The sequence below is a fragment of the Tachysurus fulvidraco genome, chromosome 1 (assembly GCF_022655615.1).
Source record: "Tachysurus fulvidraco isolate hzauxx_2018 chromosome 1, HZAU_PFXX_2.0, whole genome shotgun sequence".
In the NCBI taxonomy this organism is placed as follows: Eukaryota; Metazoa; Chordata; class Actinopteri; order Siluriformes; family Bagridae; genus Tachysurus; species Tachysurus fulvidraco.
This window is the reverse complement of record NC_062518.1, coordinates 26,367,126-26,385,796: the sequence shown is the minus strand read 5'-3', so window position 1 is coordinate 26,385,796 and position 18,671 is coordinate 26,367,126. Positions and strand designations below refer to the sequence as shown.

At 37.5% G+C, this 18,671-nt stretch overlaps 1 protein-coding gene across 1 annotated transcript in view; it reads left to right on the top strand.

The window, feature by feature from the left end:
• nrbp2a (nuclear receptor binding protein 2a) overlaps nt 1-18,339 on the top strand; it is a 42,164-nt gene extending 23,825 nt beyond the window's left edge. The window contains exons 2-18 of the mRNA XM_027169476.2: nt 3,501-3,623; nt 6,501-6,602; nt 7,024-7,113; nt 7,355-7,395; nt 9,309-9,403; nt 9,491-9,514; nt 10,623-10,706; nt 10,865-10,920; nt 11,034-11,129; nt 12,460-12,592; nt 13,732-13,834; nt 13,919-13,969; nt 14,081-14,216; nt 14,368-14,421; nt 14,509-14,572; nt 15,290-15,345; nt 15,468-18,339. Coding sequence (XP_027025277.1) covers nt 3,501-3,623; nt 6,501-6,602; nt 7,024-7,113; nt 7,355-7,395; nt 9,309-9,403; nt 9,491-9,514; nt 10,623-10,706; nt 10,865-10,920; nt 11,034-11,129; nt 12,460-12,592; nt 13,732-13,834; nt 13,919-13,969; nt 14,081-14,216; nt 14,368-14,421; nt 14,509-14,572; nt 15,290-15,345; nt 15,468-15,566 — 1,407 coding nt within the window. The 3' untranslated portion in view covers nt 15,567-18,339. The remainder of the gene's footprint in view (nt 1-3,500; nt 3,624-6,500; nt 6,603-7,023; nt 7,114-7,354; nt 7,396-9,308; nt 9,404-9,490; nt 9,515-10,622; nt 10,707-10,864; nt 10,921-11,033; nt 11,130-12,459; nt 12,593-13,731; nt 13,835-13,918; nt 13,970-14,080; nt 14,217-14,367; nt 14,422-14,508; nt 14,573-15,289; nt 15,346-15,467) is intronic.
• Nucleotides 18,340-18,671: the final 332 nt, after the last annotated feature.

Below are 18,671 nucleotides of genomic sequence, written 5' to 3'. Positions count from 1 at the left end.
TGTTCTAATAACAGGACGAGGATGTTGCATCACTGTAGATTGAGCATTACAACATGCATTGAAGCTGATATTTTCCAGAATTATGACAAACTCTGACACAATGAAACCATGAAGACATGTAAAGACGTGCACTCGTCACATACGCGTCCGTATCCGTATCGCCTGGAGAACAGTTCCAGTGTACTGTAACTGTACAACTGTACAACTGTATGGAACTCTAATAACAGGGTGTAACCATTAAGGTGATTTGGGATCCTACACAAAGAGAGCGTGTCAACGCAGGATATAAAAGTGCTGTTTGTTTTCATTAAGAAAGTAATGGCATGACTTCATAGTAGTTGGATTTACGAGTGCCCAATACAAGAAAAGCTTAGTTACCTGCTGGATTTATGAGAATTCTGTTCCCAGTTTTTGGACCTTTTGGCGGTTGGATCGGTTTTTTAGCTGGGTCTTAAATTTCCTTTATGAAAAGTCAAACACATTGTCTTTACAAACAGGCAGATCAGATCATTCTTTATGACTGTATTGTACGTCACAGATTCCAGGAGTTATAGGGCTTAGAATTGCACCAATAATTTTAGCCTTGATGCTGTGAAACTAGGTCACAGACATGGTTCTCATTTGTTTTAAATGGGGAAAGGTTCTAGGTTGATGACCAGAAGGTTATGAGTTCAATTCTTGCTTGTGCCAGGTTGCCAGTTATGGGCTGTTTAATTCTCTCAAGCTCCGGGGGTGCTGTATCATGTATGTTTCTTTACTCTAACACCAGATTGGGATATGCAGAGGATTTTGTATTTGTGATGATTCAGGTTCTTCTCATTTATAAATGATTCCTTGGCCTGTGTGACTAGCATATGACTATTCTTGTAATGCTGGGTCAGGCCTGAAGGATGTAAGTGTAGTAAGTGTAAATCCTACAGTATGACTGTCTAAGGGCCATGTTTCCTGAACCAACTCTAACTCTTCTTAACCCGAGATTGTACCTTTGCAATTAATCGTGGCCTTTTAATATGAGGAGAATTTAAAGGATCCCTACAATCAGACCCAGAAGATGAGCCTCTGCTCGTGACTCACGCCAGCCTGCGGGCACCACTGCTATTAGCAAACCGTTTTGGGTTTTTTTTTGTATTTATTTAAAGTTTCCCAGGTTAAGCATAGACTAATTATACTCCCACCGGTTATCTAAACAATTCAGGGACTGGAAACGCTCCGAAAACACACATTTCTAGGAACGCCATGTGCTTTCTCAAGACACTCAGCCAAAAACACACATCATCCACAATGAGTTCTTTCTCTATTTACAAAGCTGGGTTTTAATCAGTTACTTGACCTCACTGAATGTTTACTCTTATTATCAAATTTGTGCATGTAGTCACTCTACAAACATTCCATGCCAAGCTGTTACTTCCACATACACAAAGTAAAATGGTGGAAACAGTGGATTACTGAGAAAAGTGGTTTATGGAGGGCAAAATGAACAGATTGTTTGTTGAATGAACAGATGTTTAGCAGCAGGAGCGGTTCGTACTGCGACCTTCTCCAAAAAAAGAGCAGGACGCACTATTTATATGTGGGGCAGGAAAACAACTTGTTTTCTCTGGGTTCGTTTTATTTACGGCGTGTTTTATATTTAAGCAGAAGTAAACGGGTCTGGGGAAAGTCGGAAACGTGTTCGTTTGGCCGATTCGGGTTAGATTTAGGAGAACGTGAGCTGAGCAGAGATGATCAAATGTGTCCTGTTGATGGGTAATAAGATGAGTTTATGTTTAGAGGCTTCAGCCTTTTTTTAGCTTTCAAAAAAAATGATAAGGAATCAGTTTATCATAGAATATATATATCAATTATATATCAATTAAAATATATATATACATATATGTATATATATATATATATAATATGTATATATATAATATGTATATATATATATGTGTATATATATATATATGTGTATATATATATATATATATGTGTATATATATATATATATATATATATGTGTGTATATATATATATATATGTGTGTATATATATATATATATTTGTGTATATATATATATATATATATATATATGTGTGTATATATATATATATATGTGTGTATATATATATATATATGTATATATATATATATATATATATATATATACATATATGTATATGTATATATATTTTAATGAGACTTAGTAGAGTCTCCGTAACATGTAATTGCAGGACATTTTGTATATTTAACCCTTTATTATCAGTGGAATGGAAGTGAAGTGGATTTATCAGACCTTTTCCATCAGTAAACAAATGCATTTTTTTTTTTTGCTATAGAATAGTATTGCTAATACTAATCCCATTATAGCATCCGGTTTGTGGTGTGGTATTCTGTTGGGATAAACCTGCACAGAATATTAGTGGTTAGATAACCGCTTCAAATCTATGAAACTTTTGTCCTCGGTAGGTGACCTGACTTAAGAACAGAAATACTTCGGACAAATTAGAAATTCTTAAATCTCTGAGTATCTACATTTATATGAGCCATTAACCTCAAATTTCTATTCTTTTTTTTTTTTTTTTTTTTGCCTCTGGGGAAAAGAGTTAATTGTTTTTAAACGTTTTAACAATTTAAAGTTAATTAAATTTGTCTTAAAACGTAAACTTTAAACGTACTTTTTATCTGTTTATATATTACAATTAATGATGTAGAATGTCTGGGAGTCAAGTTAGTTCCTGTTATCATTGACGTTATAGCAGCTATAGACAGCCATCTCCTCTCCTCTTACCTTTTCACTTCAAGTTAATCAGACCAAAAATAAAAACTTGTTGTATTACAGAGAAACCAATGGCATGGTGGCTTAGTGGTTAGCATGTTCAGGGACCTCCAGCGTTAGGGGTTCCATTCTTGGCTCCGCCTTGTGTGTGTGGAGTTTGCATGTTCTCCCCGTGCCTCGGGGGTTTTCTCCCGGTACTCCGGTTTCCTCCCCCGGTCCAAAGACATGCATGGTAGGTTGATTGGCATCTCTGAAAAATTGTCCATAGTGTGTGATTGCGTGTGTGAATGAGAGTGTGTGTCTGCCCTGCGATGGGTTGGCACTCCGTCCAGGGTGTATTCTGCCTCGATGCCCGATGACGCCTGAGATGGGCACAGGCTCCCCGTGACCCCAGGTAGTTCGGATAAGCGGTAGAAAAGGAATGAATGAACAATTCCAATGATCAAGATGGTACTGGAATGGAAATGGTCACTTTGTTACTAGAGAAATGAGCACTATATTCTAAAAACTAAATCACTTATCATCCAACCGACGGGAGAATTTAACAACAACGTGGTAAATCCCTGATATTAAAAAAACCCCAATAATGATGTAAAACTAATAGCATAAAATGTTCTCAACGAAGGAAGAGATATTCTGAATAGCACTGGATAAAATCAAGGATCACTTGTGTATGTAATCTATCATCAGAGCTTCAAGAGCATAATGTGTATATGAATTTTTTATTTTATTTTTTTTTTCCAGCTCAGTCAAGGGAATGTCCCTGGCATCGAGAGTGCTTCCTTGGCCATGGACACAGAAGAAGGAGTGGAGGTGGTCTGGAACGAGGTGCAGTTTTCTGACAAGAAGGTCTTCAAGGCGCATGAGGTACAACCAGTCACTCACTCATCTCTTTGAAAAAATGTCATACCATTTTTACGCATAAGATACACGAAGGTAGGAGCAAATCCTAGTTGTCATGAGTTCTGTAAATAGAATTGAAGAACAGTCTGTCAGAGCACCAGAGTGTAAATGGTACAGTCTTACAGAGGGGTGATAATGGTTTAAAAAAGAGGAAAATGTTGCCTCCGTAAGGTGTCGTATCACGTATCACCGTTCTTGCGTTGACCGTCTGAAGGGCTTTTTCACTCTGAGCTTAACCATGTGTGATTCAGAAGCGGAGTAATCACTGTTTTTTTTTTTTCTTTCCCCCACAGAGTTATGAAATACTGCTCTGAAACACGGTTAACAGTGCTGTTGGTGTTAGAATGTTACGGACAACAGACACCCATCAGAAATTAAACAGCGTGCACTTCAAATCACACTTTGTACAGTTACAGAAACCCCATCTGCTGTGTGAACGGTCATTGCAGCATTTAAGAGAATTTTATTATTATTATTATTGATTTATGAATTGTTTTTTTAATATCAAATGGTGACAGAAAACTTCTCTATTGGTGTAAAAGAGGAGAGGGTTTCAGTCATGCTCAATAACAAACTGACCGGAATTTGTGCATCTCATTTACGCTTAAAACAAACAAGGAGGATTTACATGGTGACTTATTTCTTTGATTGAAAAGCATGAGACGGTTATTTAAAGCGGTCGCACACGTTTTTTTTTAATTCAATCACGGCTGTTAACGCTGCACATACGCGAATAAGATGATTAAGCCAGGGTTAAGAATATACAGAGTGAAGCATCAAAAACTTGAAAACACAGGATTAATCGTTCACCCCATGTAAAGTACGAGCAGCGTGAAACATGAATGACAAGTCGAACTATTTTTCAGACAACCACAGAACCATCATCTGTTTTTCCTTACACATCGCTAAAGCAAGAGCATCACTTTATTCAGTGTGCACTTTCGAGCACAATTTCCACCCTGTTTACCGATTTGATGCCTTTCCCATAGCTTTAAAATGTCACTTTAGAGTCTGTTCCGATTAAAACAGAGCCAGTCCAGCTGTCTTGGTGCCTGAAGTTTCTGCCAATCATGTCTCAATAATGACCCTTCTTTTCAAGTCATTTACAGTAAGCCCTTTCCTCTTGGCATTTTGAACCAAAAATCGAGATTGAATGTGTCTGCTCAGCATTTGTATACATGCCAATCAGCAGACTCCCTGGTATAACGATCCCTGGTACTGAAGTTAATCAGTTTCCTCCCATCTGTTCAGAGGGATTAACCTGTGATAATGGCATTAAGTATGGAATAAATCACAGAGGGAGGTGCTGTTGTCAGTTTGATATAACTTTAAACAACACAGAGCTTCTGTACATTTTAACAGCTAGAAACTAAAAGCTGCTGTTATACAAAATGAATCAACCCCATCTGACCAATCAGGTTTGAGAATTCAGCAGCACTGTGGTTTAAAACACAATAACGCACGGTATCAAAACTTATATATAAATATAATAATCAAATAACGTGTATCTGTAATATTTCGTATGAAGAGATGCTGTTTACTCAAAGACTTGTTTTTCCCAAAAAATCTGGGATACCATCAGGTCCCTACACTGGATTTTTTTCCCCAGGTTATCATAATACTAAACCCTACTTATAACCCTATTTAAAATATTTTACACTTGTAATTTAGAAGCAGGGGGCATGGTGGATTAGTGGTTAGCACGTTCGCCTCACACCTCCAGGGTTGGGGGTTCAATTCCCGCCACCGCCTTGTCTGTGTGGAGTTTGCATGTTCTCCCCATGCCTCGGGGGTTTCCTCTGGGTACTCCGGTTTCCTCCCCGGTCCAAAGACATGCATGGTAGGTTGATTGGCATCTCTGGAAAATTGTCCGTAGTGTGTGAGTGTGTGAGTGAATGAGAGTGTGTGTGTGTGTGCCCTGCGATGGGTTGGCACTTTGTCCAGGGTGTATCCTGCCTTAATGCCCGATGACGCCTGAGATAGGCACAGGCTCCCCGTGACCTGAGTAGTTCGGATAAGTGGTAGAAAATGAAATGAATGAATGAATTTAGAAGCAGGAATAGTATGGCTTTTCAAACAGTAAATAGTAGTTGCAGCGGTTCAAGGGGGAAAAAATTGTCAAATGGTGGTGGAAAATGCGTCAGTTGGAGACCGGTTTATTTTTACAGCTAATGTCAGGAAAGTCTGTTCAGGACAAACTGGATGGCAGAGTATTTAAGGAATTGACTGAATAAATAACAGACTAACATGACCAACTTCAAAAAACAGCTAAAAGATAGCAATGCAAGCTCCGGCGTAGTACTGCAGACCTGTCCATGTTTTCTCTTTTAAACCCAGTTCTTAAAGATCAGCCTAATTGTCTAAAGCCTAAAGTGTCTAGCCTAATTTGATGTGAAATTGCATAGACAAGACTTTACATAAATACAGCATGTGACCATTTTAAATAATCATCAAATATGCAAATAAGAAGGTTAAGCCAGAGTTTTTGGAATGTACATGTAAAGTGTCAGATTATGACCAGCATGGATTGATCGTTAACCACAGGTAAAGTATGAGCAGCGTGAAACGTGAAACATGATGACCAAGGATTCGATTTCCCTCCGGTGTAGAACGACCCAAGGTTAACTAGTTCAAGTGTGAAAATGTACTTTAGTTCATTAAAGTAGGATCTGCGCTGCAGTGCAGGTCATGTCATGTTCAACACAGAAAATAGTAAAAAAAAAATTGATGGCAGTGTGTTACGGTCAATATGCTGTGTATAATGATATAGATTTACTGTGTGTGTGTGTGCATGTGCGTGTGCGTGTGTGTGCGTGTGTGTTTGTGTCTGTGTGTGTTCAGGACAGAATCAAGGAAATGTTCGAGAACCTCATGCAGGTTGAGCACCCCAACATCGTTAAGTTTCATAAATACTGGCTGGACATGAGGGAGAACCGAGCTAGGGTAGGATATGAAGTTACATTCATGCACAAAAGCACAATTTTAATTGAACTCTTTATTCCATATGTGATTTTGTTTGAAATTCAATATTGAGCATTTTTGTTTGTAAAATTAGGTCATTATTTTATCATTTTTGTATATTTTTAGAAGGATGGATAGATTTGATAGATTGAAATTGATCACTTTTTTTTTCTTTTTTTCCTTTATAAAAATGTATAATTAGATTATAATTATAGTATGCCTGCGACGTCAACTTATACAGCCAGTATGGTCATTTGACAGCTTAAGTTTTTTTTTTTTGTTTTTTCTTCTCTCATCTATGATGCCTGCAAAGTAGGTTCCATGTATATTAATTATATGTATATATTAATTAGGCTTTAACGATAAACAGCTGCTTCTTAACGATACTGAATTTGTGTCCCAGGTGATTTTTATCACAGAGTACATGTCCTCTGGAAGCCTTAAACAGTTTTTGAAGAAAACTAAGAAAAATCACAAGACAATGAATGTTAAGGTAGGACTTTTTTTTCCTTCTATTCAAGCTCCTAATCATATACAGAATTTTGCAAGTGGTACACCACCACCCTGTGGTAAAGAAGGAACCACACTTTTGTATTCACACAACCTGTGTGTGTGTGTGTGTGTGTGTGTGTGTGTGTGTGTGTGTGTGTGTGTGTGTGTGTGTGTGTGTGTGTGTGTGTGTGTGTGTGTGTGTGTGTGTGTGTGTGTGTGTGTGTGTGGTTTTTACACTGTAGGCATGGAAACGCTGGTGCACACAGATCTTGTCTGCCCTCAGGTAAGACTCCAGATCAGTCCCATTACTGTTAGGAGACACAAGCTTTCGAAATTTGCACAGTATTTAATTATAATCAATTTATTTATCAATCAGAAAATTTGATTCAGTGAAATCTGTACTACAGAACTGGATAACATTCTGCATTTTACAGTTAGAAAAATAGATCCTTTGAATAAGAGAAGATTGTCATCAGAGGAAAAAGTTTACGCAGGAATCCTATTGACAAAATTTGTTGTAATGAACATAAAGCGTTCATATTTACATGTTAGTGCTACTTTTAGCTGTTGTGTTCTTGTTTATCTTAGATATCCAGTTTCAGTTGTCAGATGATGCCTTATTATCTGTCAGTTGCTGTAACTATAGTATCAACCTGTATTTACATGCAATGTAGCATAGAATATAACCCATTGTTACATTTTTCAATATATCATGATATCGGCTTTTAAAATCACATTTTAAAGAGATGACATTATTCAAAACATTGTAGCAGAGCTATCTAAAAGCTGTGTTTCAATCAAAAAGCACTTTTGTTTAAGCAGCTGTTGTATTTGGGACAGAATTCGAAGTCATCATACATCATGACCTTTAACGCAATAGCGTGCAGGATTTACCTCAGCACAGATCCGCAAACTAGTAACCACTATTTTTCTCAATATAATAATTTAGGATTTGATCAAGGACAGAAAATGTGCTGTTTGGAAAAATGAGGCATATTCACTGTTCTAATACACACATTTAAACGTTACAGGTAGCACAATATGTTTGCACACAAACTGTTCAGTTCAAACCGGCTTATATGAATAGCTTGTAGCCTTCCCTTCTGTTATCAGTCATCAGATAAATTGTAAACGTATCCGATTCTCACCTGACAGCTTTGCCTCTTGGAAAAATTGTAGCATATTTCTAGGTCACCATGCGTAAAACTTATTATGATCTTATCACTTGTACACCCTAAGGATAAAGAAATGACAGATTACGATTCGTCTGTAATGTAAACCTAAATGCTTGGTCATGCATGACTGCTTCTTGAAGGGTGTTTTCACACCTATTAGTCTGTTTAGTTCAGATCAGAGACAAGTTTTTTGATATTTTAGAGGGAAAGTTTTTTTTTTTTCCTTGTATATCAAATTAAATCAAATTTTATGTGTCACATACACATACATACAGAGTACGACATGCAGTGTAATGCTTTTCGCATCTGTATGGTATTTAAGCATAAGGAATGCAATTTGGGATAAAAAAATATAAACAAAAGGAAGTAGATAAATAAAAAAAAGTATAAACTATATAAAAAGAAACTATATAAAATATGAACATATAAAGGAATAAATAATGTATATACATAAATGCGTATGGTTTTTAATTATCAGCCTTAAAGTGTCCATGTGCCGTATGGTATGTGTATAAAGTGTAAAGACTGCATGATTTAATTTGGACTGACACTTGATATGATTATACAAGTGGAAAAAAAGAGCGATATGAGAGATGTGAAGGGTCAAAAAAAAACGTAATAAGTCATTTACTGGTTAGAAATATGGAAAAACCAAGTGCACAGACAAATCACTAAAAACAAATGGAACATTGAGAACTCAGAGCCAGGACTAAATAATAAATGCACCCAGAACCCATGCAGCTCAGTTCAGGAGGTTGTTTCTGCAGTAAAATATACAGAATGTTGGATTCACTCTCTGCTGTTTGGTCGGTTCTCAGCCACAGTCACATGTTAATACCGTGTTTTCAACTAAATTGCAAGCTTTGATTCACTTTGGGGGGCACGGTGGTTTAGTGGTTAGCACGTTCGCCTCACACCTCCAGGGTCGGGGTTTAGTTCTCCCCGTGACCCGAGAAGTTCGGATAAGCGGTAGAAAATGAGTGAGAGTGAGTGAGTGATTCACTTTGTTCTTTCCCACCAGTTACCTGCACTTATGTGATCCACCCATTATCCACGGAAACCTGACATGTGATACAATCTTCATCCAGCACAATGGCCTCATAAAGATCGGCTCAGGTGCCGTTACGTCTCCTCTCTCTGTAGCTTTGAAACAAAATTCGTTGTCTGTATTATTTATGTTTTTATTTCTGGCTTCCTTCACAGTGTGGCACAGGCTATTCGTCAATGGTAAGTCTTCTTTTTGTTGCTGTTTTTATTCACACCTGCTTGGCTTTACACATTATGTCCCTAATTAACTAATAACAAATAATTAGCAGTCCGTTCATTTACATGTGCCGTTAGCGGATGCCTAATAAAGAACTGTGAATGACATCTCTTGAAAAGTAGTGGGAGGAAACACTATGGGAATGAGGTGTTTTGCATGCACTAATTTTTCTCGATAATTGAAACTTCAAGATAACCGTGACCACTAGAAACAATAAGAATAGAGTATGAACGGAAAATAAAATCACGCAGATAATTGGGAATGCCTGACTCTTTACCGGCTGTACAGATACCATTGTGTTACCAAATGCAACAAAATCGTCTCACGAGTGAGTGGTACGATTTTGTCAGGTACAGGTAGAAATCTAGCACAAATCCCTTAAATCTATGTAGCTAAATCTAGGTGCCTCCAGGGTTGGGGGTTCGATTCCCACCTCCGCCTTGTGTGTGTGGAGTTTGCATGTTCTCCCCGTGCCTCGGGGGTTTCCTCCGGGTACTCCGGTTTCCTCCCCCCGGTCCAAAGACATGCATGGTAGGTTGATTGTAATTGAAAATATTTGTTCAGGGTTAAAATATTTTGTGTTCATAAATGAATCTCCTTTTCTAACAGTATTCCACCCATTTGCTACTCATTTAAAATAATTCTTGTAAACTGTACAAAACTTGTTGTACCAGATCAAAATATGTTATTGAGATTAAGACGAAACCGTGACAATTTATTTCTACCATGAATTTAAAAAATGCACAGTTCTAACAAAACCATCCACAATGCACACATAATAATAATAATAATGATTATACACAAGCGTTACATTATGCTGTAATTTTACCTCTGTATTTTGAGTCTCTGTATACGCTGTGATTTTTACTTGAAATGTTGTAAAAGGAGGAGAGTACAGTAAACATTCTCCATTGTGATGCCTAGCAGCCTAGTACTCCATAGTCCTCACAAATGATTACCAGCTGCAGTTTACATGAACTTTCTGTCTTTTATACACACACACAAACAGAATTCAAGCCGTCATCCTGTCTTATGTTTTGAGGAGGCTGTCTGTTTGTATGCTTTTCCCAGTATTCCCAGAGGCCATCCATGGAAACGTGCACCAGCACCGAGATGAGGCGCGAAATCAGCACTACTTTGCTCCAGAGTACGGCTGTAAGTGTCCATCAAGATCTGTAGCTCCCTTCCACCCTCGAACTCTCTCTGTCTCTCTGTCTCTTGTTCTATCTACAATTATCTCTTCTAATAGTTTGACCCAAATATACTCAAACATTCCAATATTTCATTTCCCCATTTTACCTTTTTCATTGTAGTTGCTGAGGACGACTACTCTATTGACATATATTCTTTTGGTATCTGTGCTTTGGAGGTAAAAAGCTCAAATCTATCAAAACTGACTTGGATTAAAAAAAAAAAATGTTGCTCAGTCACAACTCTAGTACAGTGGCTGATGATGCTCTGTTTTTTCTCCCTCCGCTCAAGATGGCAGTTTTGGAGATTCAAGCCAATGGTGACACAGCTGTTTCCAAAGAGGCCATAGCACATGCTGGGCAGTCACTGGAGGACCCTCTCATGAGAGTAAAACAACATGCTAATGATTTTCTTATAAAGCAGTGTGTGTGTGTACTTCAGGAAATGTACTACAGGAAACTACTCTTGTAAATGGGGGGGGGGGGGGGCAAGTTAAACACCGCATACTGTTAAACGAACAAGTTAAACACCGCATACTGGAACCTAGCTGTAAGGTATCGATAAACATTTTGTAAATGTAGGTGATAAAAAAATAATGGGTGATTTAAAATAAAGTAGAAAAAAAACAGTAGGCCAGGCAAAAACCCGCACAGAGTTATTTGACATTATATGGACTTCATATTCTCTGGGACACTAGTTTAAAGATTTAAAGATTAGGGATAATAGATGTTTGAAAATAAATAAAAATCAGACCAGCAAACTTGCCTCTGATGTGCTGAGGATGATCTAAACTCGCTCAAGACACTAGGATGATATCTTATAGCTTAACAAAATAAGAGCTTTACGATGTGAAACCTAACATGCAGCCAGTAGAGAATGCTTGAATAAGACTTGGGACAATATGCATTCTGAATTAGCCAAGGTTTTCTCAAAGCAACAAGACAGCAGCCAGCTGGCCAAACACTGAGAATCCAGTCTAGAGGCCATGAAAGCAAATAGTTTTTTGTCAATAGCATGTTAGGATCTCAGTAAAATCCAGGAAGAAAGTATGCCGTATTCTGGACATGTTTTTATGTAGATTTAGTGGTCACTTGAACGTATTTTTGGGCAAAAATGGACCCCAAACCCGATTCTCACCAAATTCACAATACATGTCAGGAAACTCAATACTAACTTGGGGTGAAGATTATTTTTAGCCTGTTATGCATAGATTCTGCGACATGGCATTTCAAAATCATTGCCGATACTGTACTGGGGTGTGAAAAGCATTCCAGCTAAAATCTCAGCTCTGGAGCATGATAGATGCACATTAGTTATACCAAAATGTTAGTTTTAACCCCCCTTTTCACATAGTTAAAATTTAAAAAGATCAGACAACGTAATTTTTTTGGTCAAAAAATACTCTATTTTTCTATAAAAGTGCAGGATAGTGTAGGATAAAAGCATAAATCAGGATGGTGTCGGATAAACTTGCTGTGGACAGAATTGGTAGCATCAGTACTTCTATTTTAAGAGAAAAAAAGGTTTGATTCCTTAAAAAAAGTGTCTTTTAAATCTGTGCCTAAAGGCAGGGTGGTATAAACGGGAAAACAATAAAAGTCATTGAAAACTATTCATAAATATATTTTTGGAATTTATAAACTTTGTGATGATGATGATGATGATGATGATGATGATAGGTTATTATTGAAACCAATTTACTTGAATGCTTACTCAGGAGTTTACACAGTCATGTGTGCGCACAGAGGCCAAGATGAGGCCGACAGCACATGACCTGCTGTTCCACAGAGTATTGTTTGAGGTCCACTCCTTGAAGTTACTCGCTGCCCACTGCTTCATCAGCAACCAGTGTAAGTGAACACACCATTACAGCGGGAGAATTTCTTCTTGTTGCACACCAGTACATTTTTCAGTACAATGCTGTTAAATTCATGTAAAATTAATTAATTTGGTTTCCAGATAAGGTTATAGGAATATTAAAGGAAAATATATAAAGTTCTTTAATAATTACATGATGAATGCCGAACGTTATATGAATTCCAAATGAGATTTTAACATTCATATCTTTAAAGCTCGCTATTGCATCACCAAACGTTTAACACTACTTTTTAGTTAAACTGTGGGGGGTTTTTTTGGAACTGTAGGTAAGTTCACTAACACCGATTAGTATTAAAGCTTCTACTAGCTGTAATACTGAATCATTCTCATGGAAATAATATGTGCTTTTCAATGTAGGCAAATGCTTTCAAAAGAAAATGGGTTCAAACCATTTTATAAACTATATAGGACACATGATGAAGCAGTTTTCTGCAGTGTTATTTGTTAATTTTTCAGTCAATTGTTGGACATTTTGACCATAATTACATCATAGCTTTCTACATATAGATTTAAAATATTTTCAACATTACAGTAGCTGACACTGTAGATGCAACCAAAATAGCCAGGTATACAGACAGATGACAAAGGAACGGATATCCTGATGGCTCTGTTGTGTTGTGAAGGACATTTTGCTGCCATAGTTTTTGGTCCAGCTGTTCTTCTTATGTTATGTTAATACTCACAGCAATAATATGGCTGGAGATCATTCAATTATAATGGGGTGACTTAATAGTGCAGCAGTAAAGGAAACATTTCTATCCTGATGGGAGTGGTCACTGATGGATGACTCCTCATTTTGGATTACTGACGGGTTTTATGAATACGAACGTTGAAGTAAATTGTACGTAGGAGTCTTTTGTTTACCTCATGTCAGTCCAGTTTAACACTTACGGGAGATTTTGGAGAGGTGTGTTAGACTGTGCTCTCGATCACCATCATTTTGTGGAAGAATGGTGTGTCACATGTCTAAGGGTTCCAACCTCTAAGATCTCGAGTAAACAGAAATAAACGAGGGCCCTGAAGTTGTAAGTCTTCCAAAGATCGAGTTCAATGCAAATATTTTTGTATAACTAATTAAGAACTATCTGATTATGATTTTCTTATGAAACAGATCTGCTTCCTGAGAACTGTGTCGAGGAGAAGACCAAGGCTATAGACCCAAATGGCATCATGGCAGAGATAAACCACAGCGACCGACCGGGAATCCAGCTAAAGTACGACAATCATGTCCCTGTGCCAATTTTCTACTCATCACACTTGACTTTTTTCCCCTCACTGCCTTCTCTTTTATTTGAAAGGTACTCCCATGTTTCTCCACTGGAGCTGGACAAGTTCCTTGAGGATGTGAAGTAAGTGTAAAGGTGATGGGAGCTGGTTAAAGACGCAGGGTTTTGTTTTTAAATCCATTATTGTACCTGTTTAAATGACCTATTATCACATTGCTTACTATATTTGTTCAGGAATGGGATCTACCCCCTAATGAACTTCGCCTCCCAGAGGCCGCATCCTATTCCGCGAGCCCTCTCTTTGTCCCAGGAGCATATGGAGACGGTGAAGACTCCAACGCCAGAGCCTCAGGAGACCGAAACCAGAAAGGTAGACAATAGTAGACTACATGTTAACTGGATTTGGGTTTCAGAGAGTTTATATTTTGAGAAGTTAACCGTTTTCACACTTAATACGCACTTAAAACCACTACATTGCCTGTCTGCTGTAACAGGTTATGAAATTTAACTGTTTCAAACAGGTTATCCAGATGCACTGCAATTTAGAAGCTAATGAGGAAGGCACCAGGAGTCATGTAAGGTTAACACACACCACTGTGACTGCTTTCATTCGGACAGCTTGACATTGTATACAGAAAACATTGTGTTGTCTGTCTCTTCAGCTTTCGCTGTTTTTGAAGATGGACGACAAACTTCACCGCCAGCTCAGCTGTGATGTTCTTCCAAGTAAGTCCACGTACATCACCTACTTCTGTAGCCTTATTTAGCCTCAAATCAAATCAAAGTTGTCACATACACATTCACATACATGTCACATACACCAAATTCCTTGTGTGTGTCAACACACATGGCCAATAAACCTGATTCTGAATCTGATTCTGATTAAAGTGTCCAGGTGCAGTATGGTGTGTAAATAACGTATAAAGTGGCACTGTGCTGTACAAGTCCAGCGTTTAAAGTGTCTTTTTAAAAAAAAAAATTTTCAATTTCAATGGGTGTAACCTTTGGAACCTTATATCTTGAAATATCGATGTAGATGTACATGATGAGATACCAAATCACACAGAAATTAGTAGAACAACCAAATCCAATTGAATATAGTCCAAGTTTCCTCCTAGAATCTGTTCAATTTACTACCATGTATTAAAGGCAACATAAATGTAGCAAGCTTCTGGTAGCCACGTCCTGCTCTCTTATTGGCTAAATCAAGAAAAGGAAAAAACAATATTTAAAAAATAATAACAAAAATTAACATAAGGTTATTCATAACATTTCTGCAGCAAGACAGTAAATAAAAAATGTTATTTAATGCTAAACAAAACAAATAAATGTTATAAAATTTTCTTTCATCATATTGACCATCTGAAGAACCATTTAATTACAGACTAAATATGATCTGATTTGCCTTTTTTTTTTTTTTTTTTTTTTTTTTTTTTTTTTAAGCTGACCATCCCAGAGATCTGGCCAGTGAGCTGGTCCACCATGCATTCATCAGCGAGGTGGGTTGAATAGCCTTTTCTACAACACGAATGCCTGACAGCATTGGTCTTGTGAATATGTGCTGTGTTTAATTACTAATTTCATCCATAATATCATCTGATTATGTGCTGATGTTGGACAGGATGACTGTGAAAAGTTGGCATGCTTTTTGGAAGAGGCGCTGGGGAAACACTGGGGTGGGGCTTCCACATCTCCTTCGGCCATCGTGTTAACGCACTGAGTCGCACTGGAGCACTGTTGTAAAACAAACGACTTGGCTGGAGCTGGTCTGAGAGAAAGGAAAGACGGAGTTGAAGAGTTACCAAAACTTTTAAATGGGGAAAGGTCACAACATGCCTCGAAGTGATACAATTCAATAGCAAGGCTGTAAAGAACACTGACCATTAACATTCTCCCAAAACACAACGGGCTTGTTGCTCTTTCACTGGTGATGAATCCACCATGTATTCCTTTATATATTTGATGGATCGTTGTGGACATTTAAGTACTGTTTTACCATACTGGATGGTAATATCCATCCTCCATCCAAAAAGTTTCTGGCAAAGGAGAAGTCTTAAGAACAAAGAACACTGAAACAAGAAAGAATACTATTTGTACAAAAAAATTGGTTCTCATGGGTTTGCATACCCATGAGTCTTAAACTGTCAAGTTTTTTTTTTTTTAAGATAACTGCAGCGTGTATTTATTTATTGTTTAACTATTAAACATGACTAGAAAGTGTGACTTACAATTCCCAGTGAGAATCCAATTATGTGATACAGTATGTTTTATTATTCCCTGCAAAAAAAAAAAAAGTAATAAATGGGTGACAAGGAGCTGATGAATGTACAGTACTGTAGCAAAGTGCCCTTTGGTTTATAGTTGGATTATAACTCCCAATGTGAGACCCAAAGCAACTAAAAGGACTGGTTCTTACAAAGCACAAAGTGCCTAAGTAAGAATGAATATGATTTTCTCTGTGTGTAATGTATGCTTAATATTCTCAATATTATTTGTGTCATTTCCTTAGAACAAGGACACACTACATAAACACCATTATACTCACTAGTCATTTTAAGAGGAATACCTCCATCCCTGCTCGTCCATGCAATTATCTGTCAGCCAGTCATTTGACGGCAGTACGTTAAAACATGCAGTTTTAGGTCCGGTGCTTCGGTTAATGATGGATGTTGATGTAAATGAAAAATGTGATCTCCGTGACTGTGGAGTGGATCAAATATTTAGGAATACACTGACCTACTGGGATTTTCACCCAGTAGTCTATCCGTAGAATGGTGAGGAAAAACCAAAACCACTCTGCAGGTGGAAATATCTTGTTGATGAGAGTAGTCAGAGGAGAAAGAGTGTTGTAAAATTGTAAAAACTGGCTATCTGAGATAACGCAACATGCAACAGTTGAACAAAACTTGAGCTCTCTCCTCAGATCTTTCTTTTTGCCGCAAATGGAAAACAATCAGAAAAGCATTTTCTAAAATACTCAAACCACCTCATCTGGAACGGGCACCAAATGCATGCCATAGTCAAAGTCACAATAGATCAAATTTCTCCCTATTCTGATGTTTCGTTTGAACATGACTTACAGTACGAATATGACTTCTATCACATGATTGGTTGACTGGAAAGTTGCATGAATTTGCAAGGTGTTCCTATTATAGTCGATGATGAGTGTAGCTCATTTCAGCTTCTGAACTACAAACTACTGTAGCCACTTCTGGGGTCAGATCCCAGTGCTGGTAGAGTAAGACCTTTTAATTTAACTTGGCTTTATGCTTTATAAAATTGGATAAAGAAAATCATCCGAATAATTACAGTTAATGTCAAACCGCTCTTAAAAGTATGGTTTGGTAACAGCCTTTGTAATACTTTTGCAATTGTAGTTAGAACATATTGATTTAGAAACACTTATCACACACTACCAAAGTAGAACCATTTATCTGTGCACTGGACTTTCCAGTCCAAACCTACAGGCACTTTATAATGTGAAATGTATCCCATCATATAATTAACAAACCCCATCAAGAGATGATATATTAACATGTTGGATGAGAAGGAATCCCTCCATCAAGGTTATAAGGGCTGTTTTTAGTTTTACTTTTGCAAAATATACAGCAGTATTTGTAATGATTGATGTTCCGTTTACATACATATATAAAAAGCAAGTAAGGTACATGCCAAAAGAACACTGAAGAACACTGGAATCAATAATGGCAGCTGGGGTTGGGGTAGATGAATGAAAAAGATGTTTAACTCATTGCTTCTGGAAAATCTTACTAGGACTCTTGGGTTGGGGCTTGTCAATATGCTGCATCATTTTTCTTCATGCTGTTTATGCCAACATTGTCAAAATTTAAAGTCCTAGACATAAATTGTTTTAGCTTGCAGAATACAACAATAAGCACCACACTCTGCTAAAATGTAGAATTTAATTTAAATCTGGTTTCCCATTTGGGCTTCAGGAAGATTTCTGTGATACTACCACATTTGTAAATGGCTTTGGCTCATAAATGTTTGCATTTACCTCAATAGTAATGCTTTGCATGTCAGAACCTGAATGTTATTACCAAGTTTCTTGGTAAAGTAATATGTTGGAAGTGCAGTATATGTCCAGCTACCACATCTTTTTATGAAATAATTGTAACTTTTTGATTATTTTCCTGTAGGACAGCTGATTAAAAACAAACAGTGGCGTCACACATGAAATTATGTTCTTAATTATATAATGAATCATTTTGTGTTCTCCTGAAATCTTGGATCTTATGGAAAGTAGCTTGTGGATGATATTTAGATAAAGGAAGAAATGAATGTGTGTAACTTTCGCATAGCTGCACAATGAATGGTGGAATCCTCCCAGGCCTTGTTTAGATAGTTAACAAAAACACACACAAAAAAAAGCAGATACATTCTGCTTTTTGATTTATGCAATTTTTTTTTAATTTGTGTCAAATATTGTCTGTTATTCAAATTGCTCAATAAAATCTTAATCATAAAATGCATCTGTGGATTTTTATTAAGTGTATATTTCTTTCAAAATGGCAAGAGGTCCCCGCCTCCGCCTTGTGTGTGCAGAGTTTGCATGTTCTCCCCGTGCCTCGGGGGTTTCCTCCGGGTACTCCGGTTTCCTCCCCCGGTCCAAAGACATGCATGGTAGGTTGATTGGCATCTCTGGAAAAATTGTCCATAGTGTGTGATTGTGTGAGTGAATGAGATTGTGTGTGCGCCCTGTGATGGGTTGGCACTCTGTCCAGGGTGTATCCTGCCTTGATGCCCGATGACGCCTGAGATAGGCACAGGATCCGAGTGAGTGAGTGAGCGAGTGAGTGAGTGA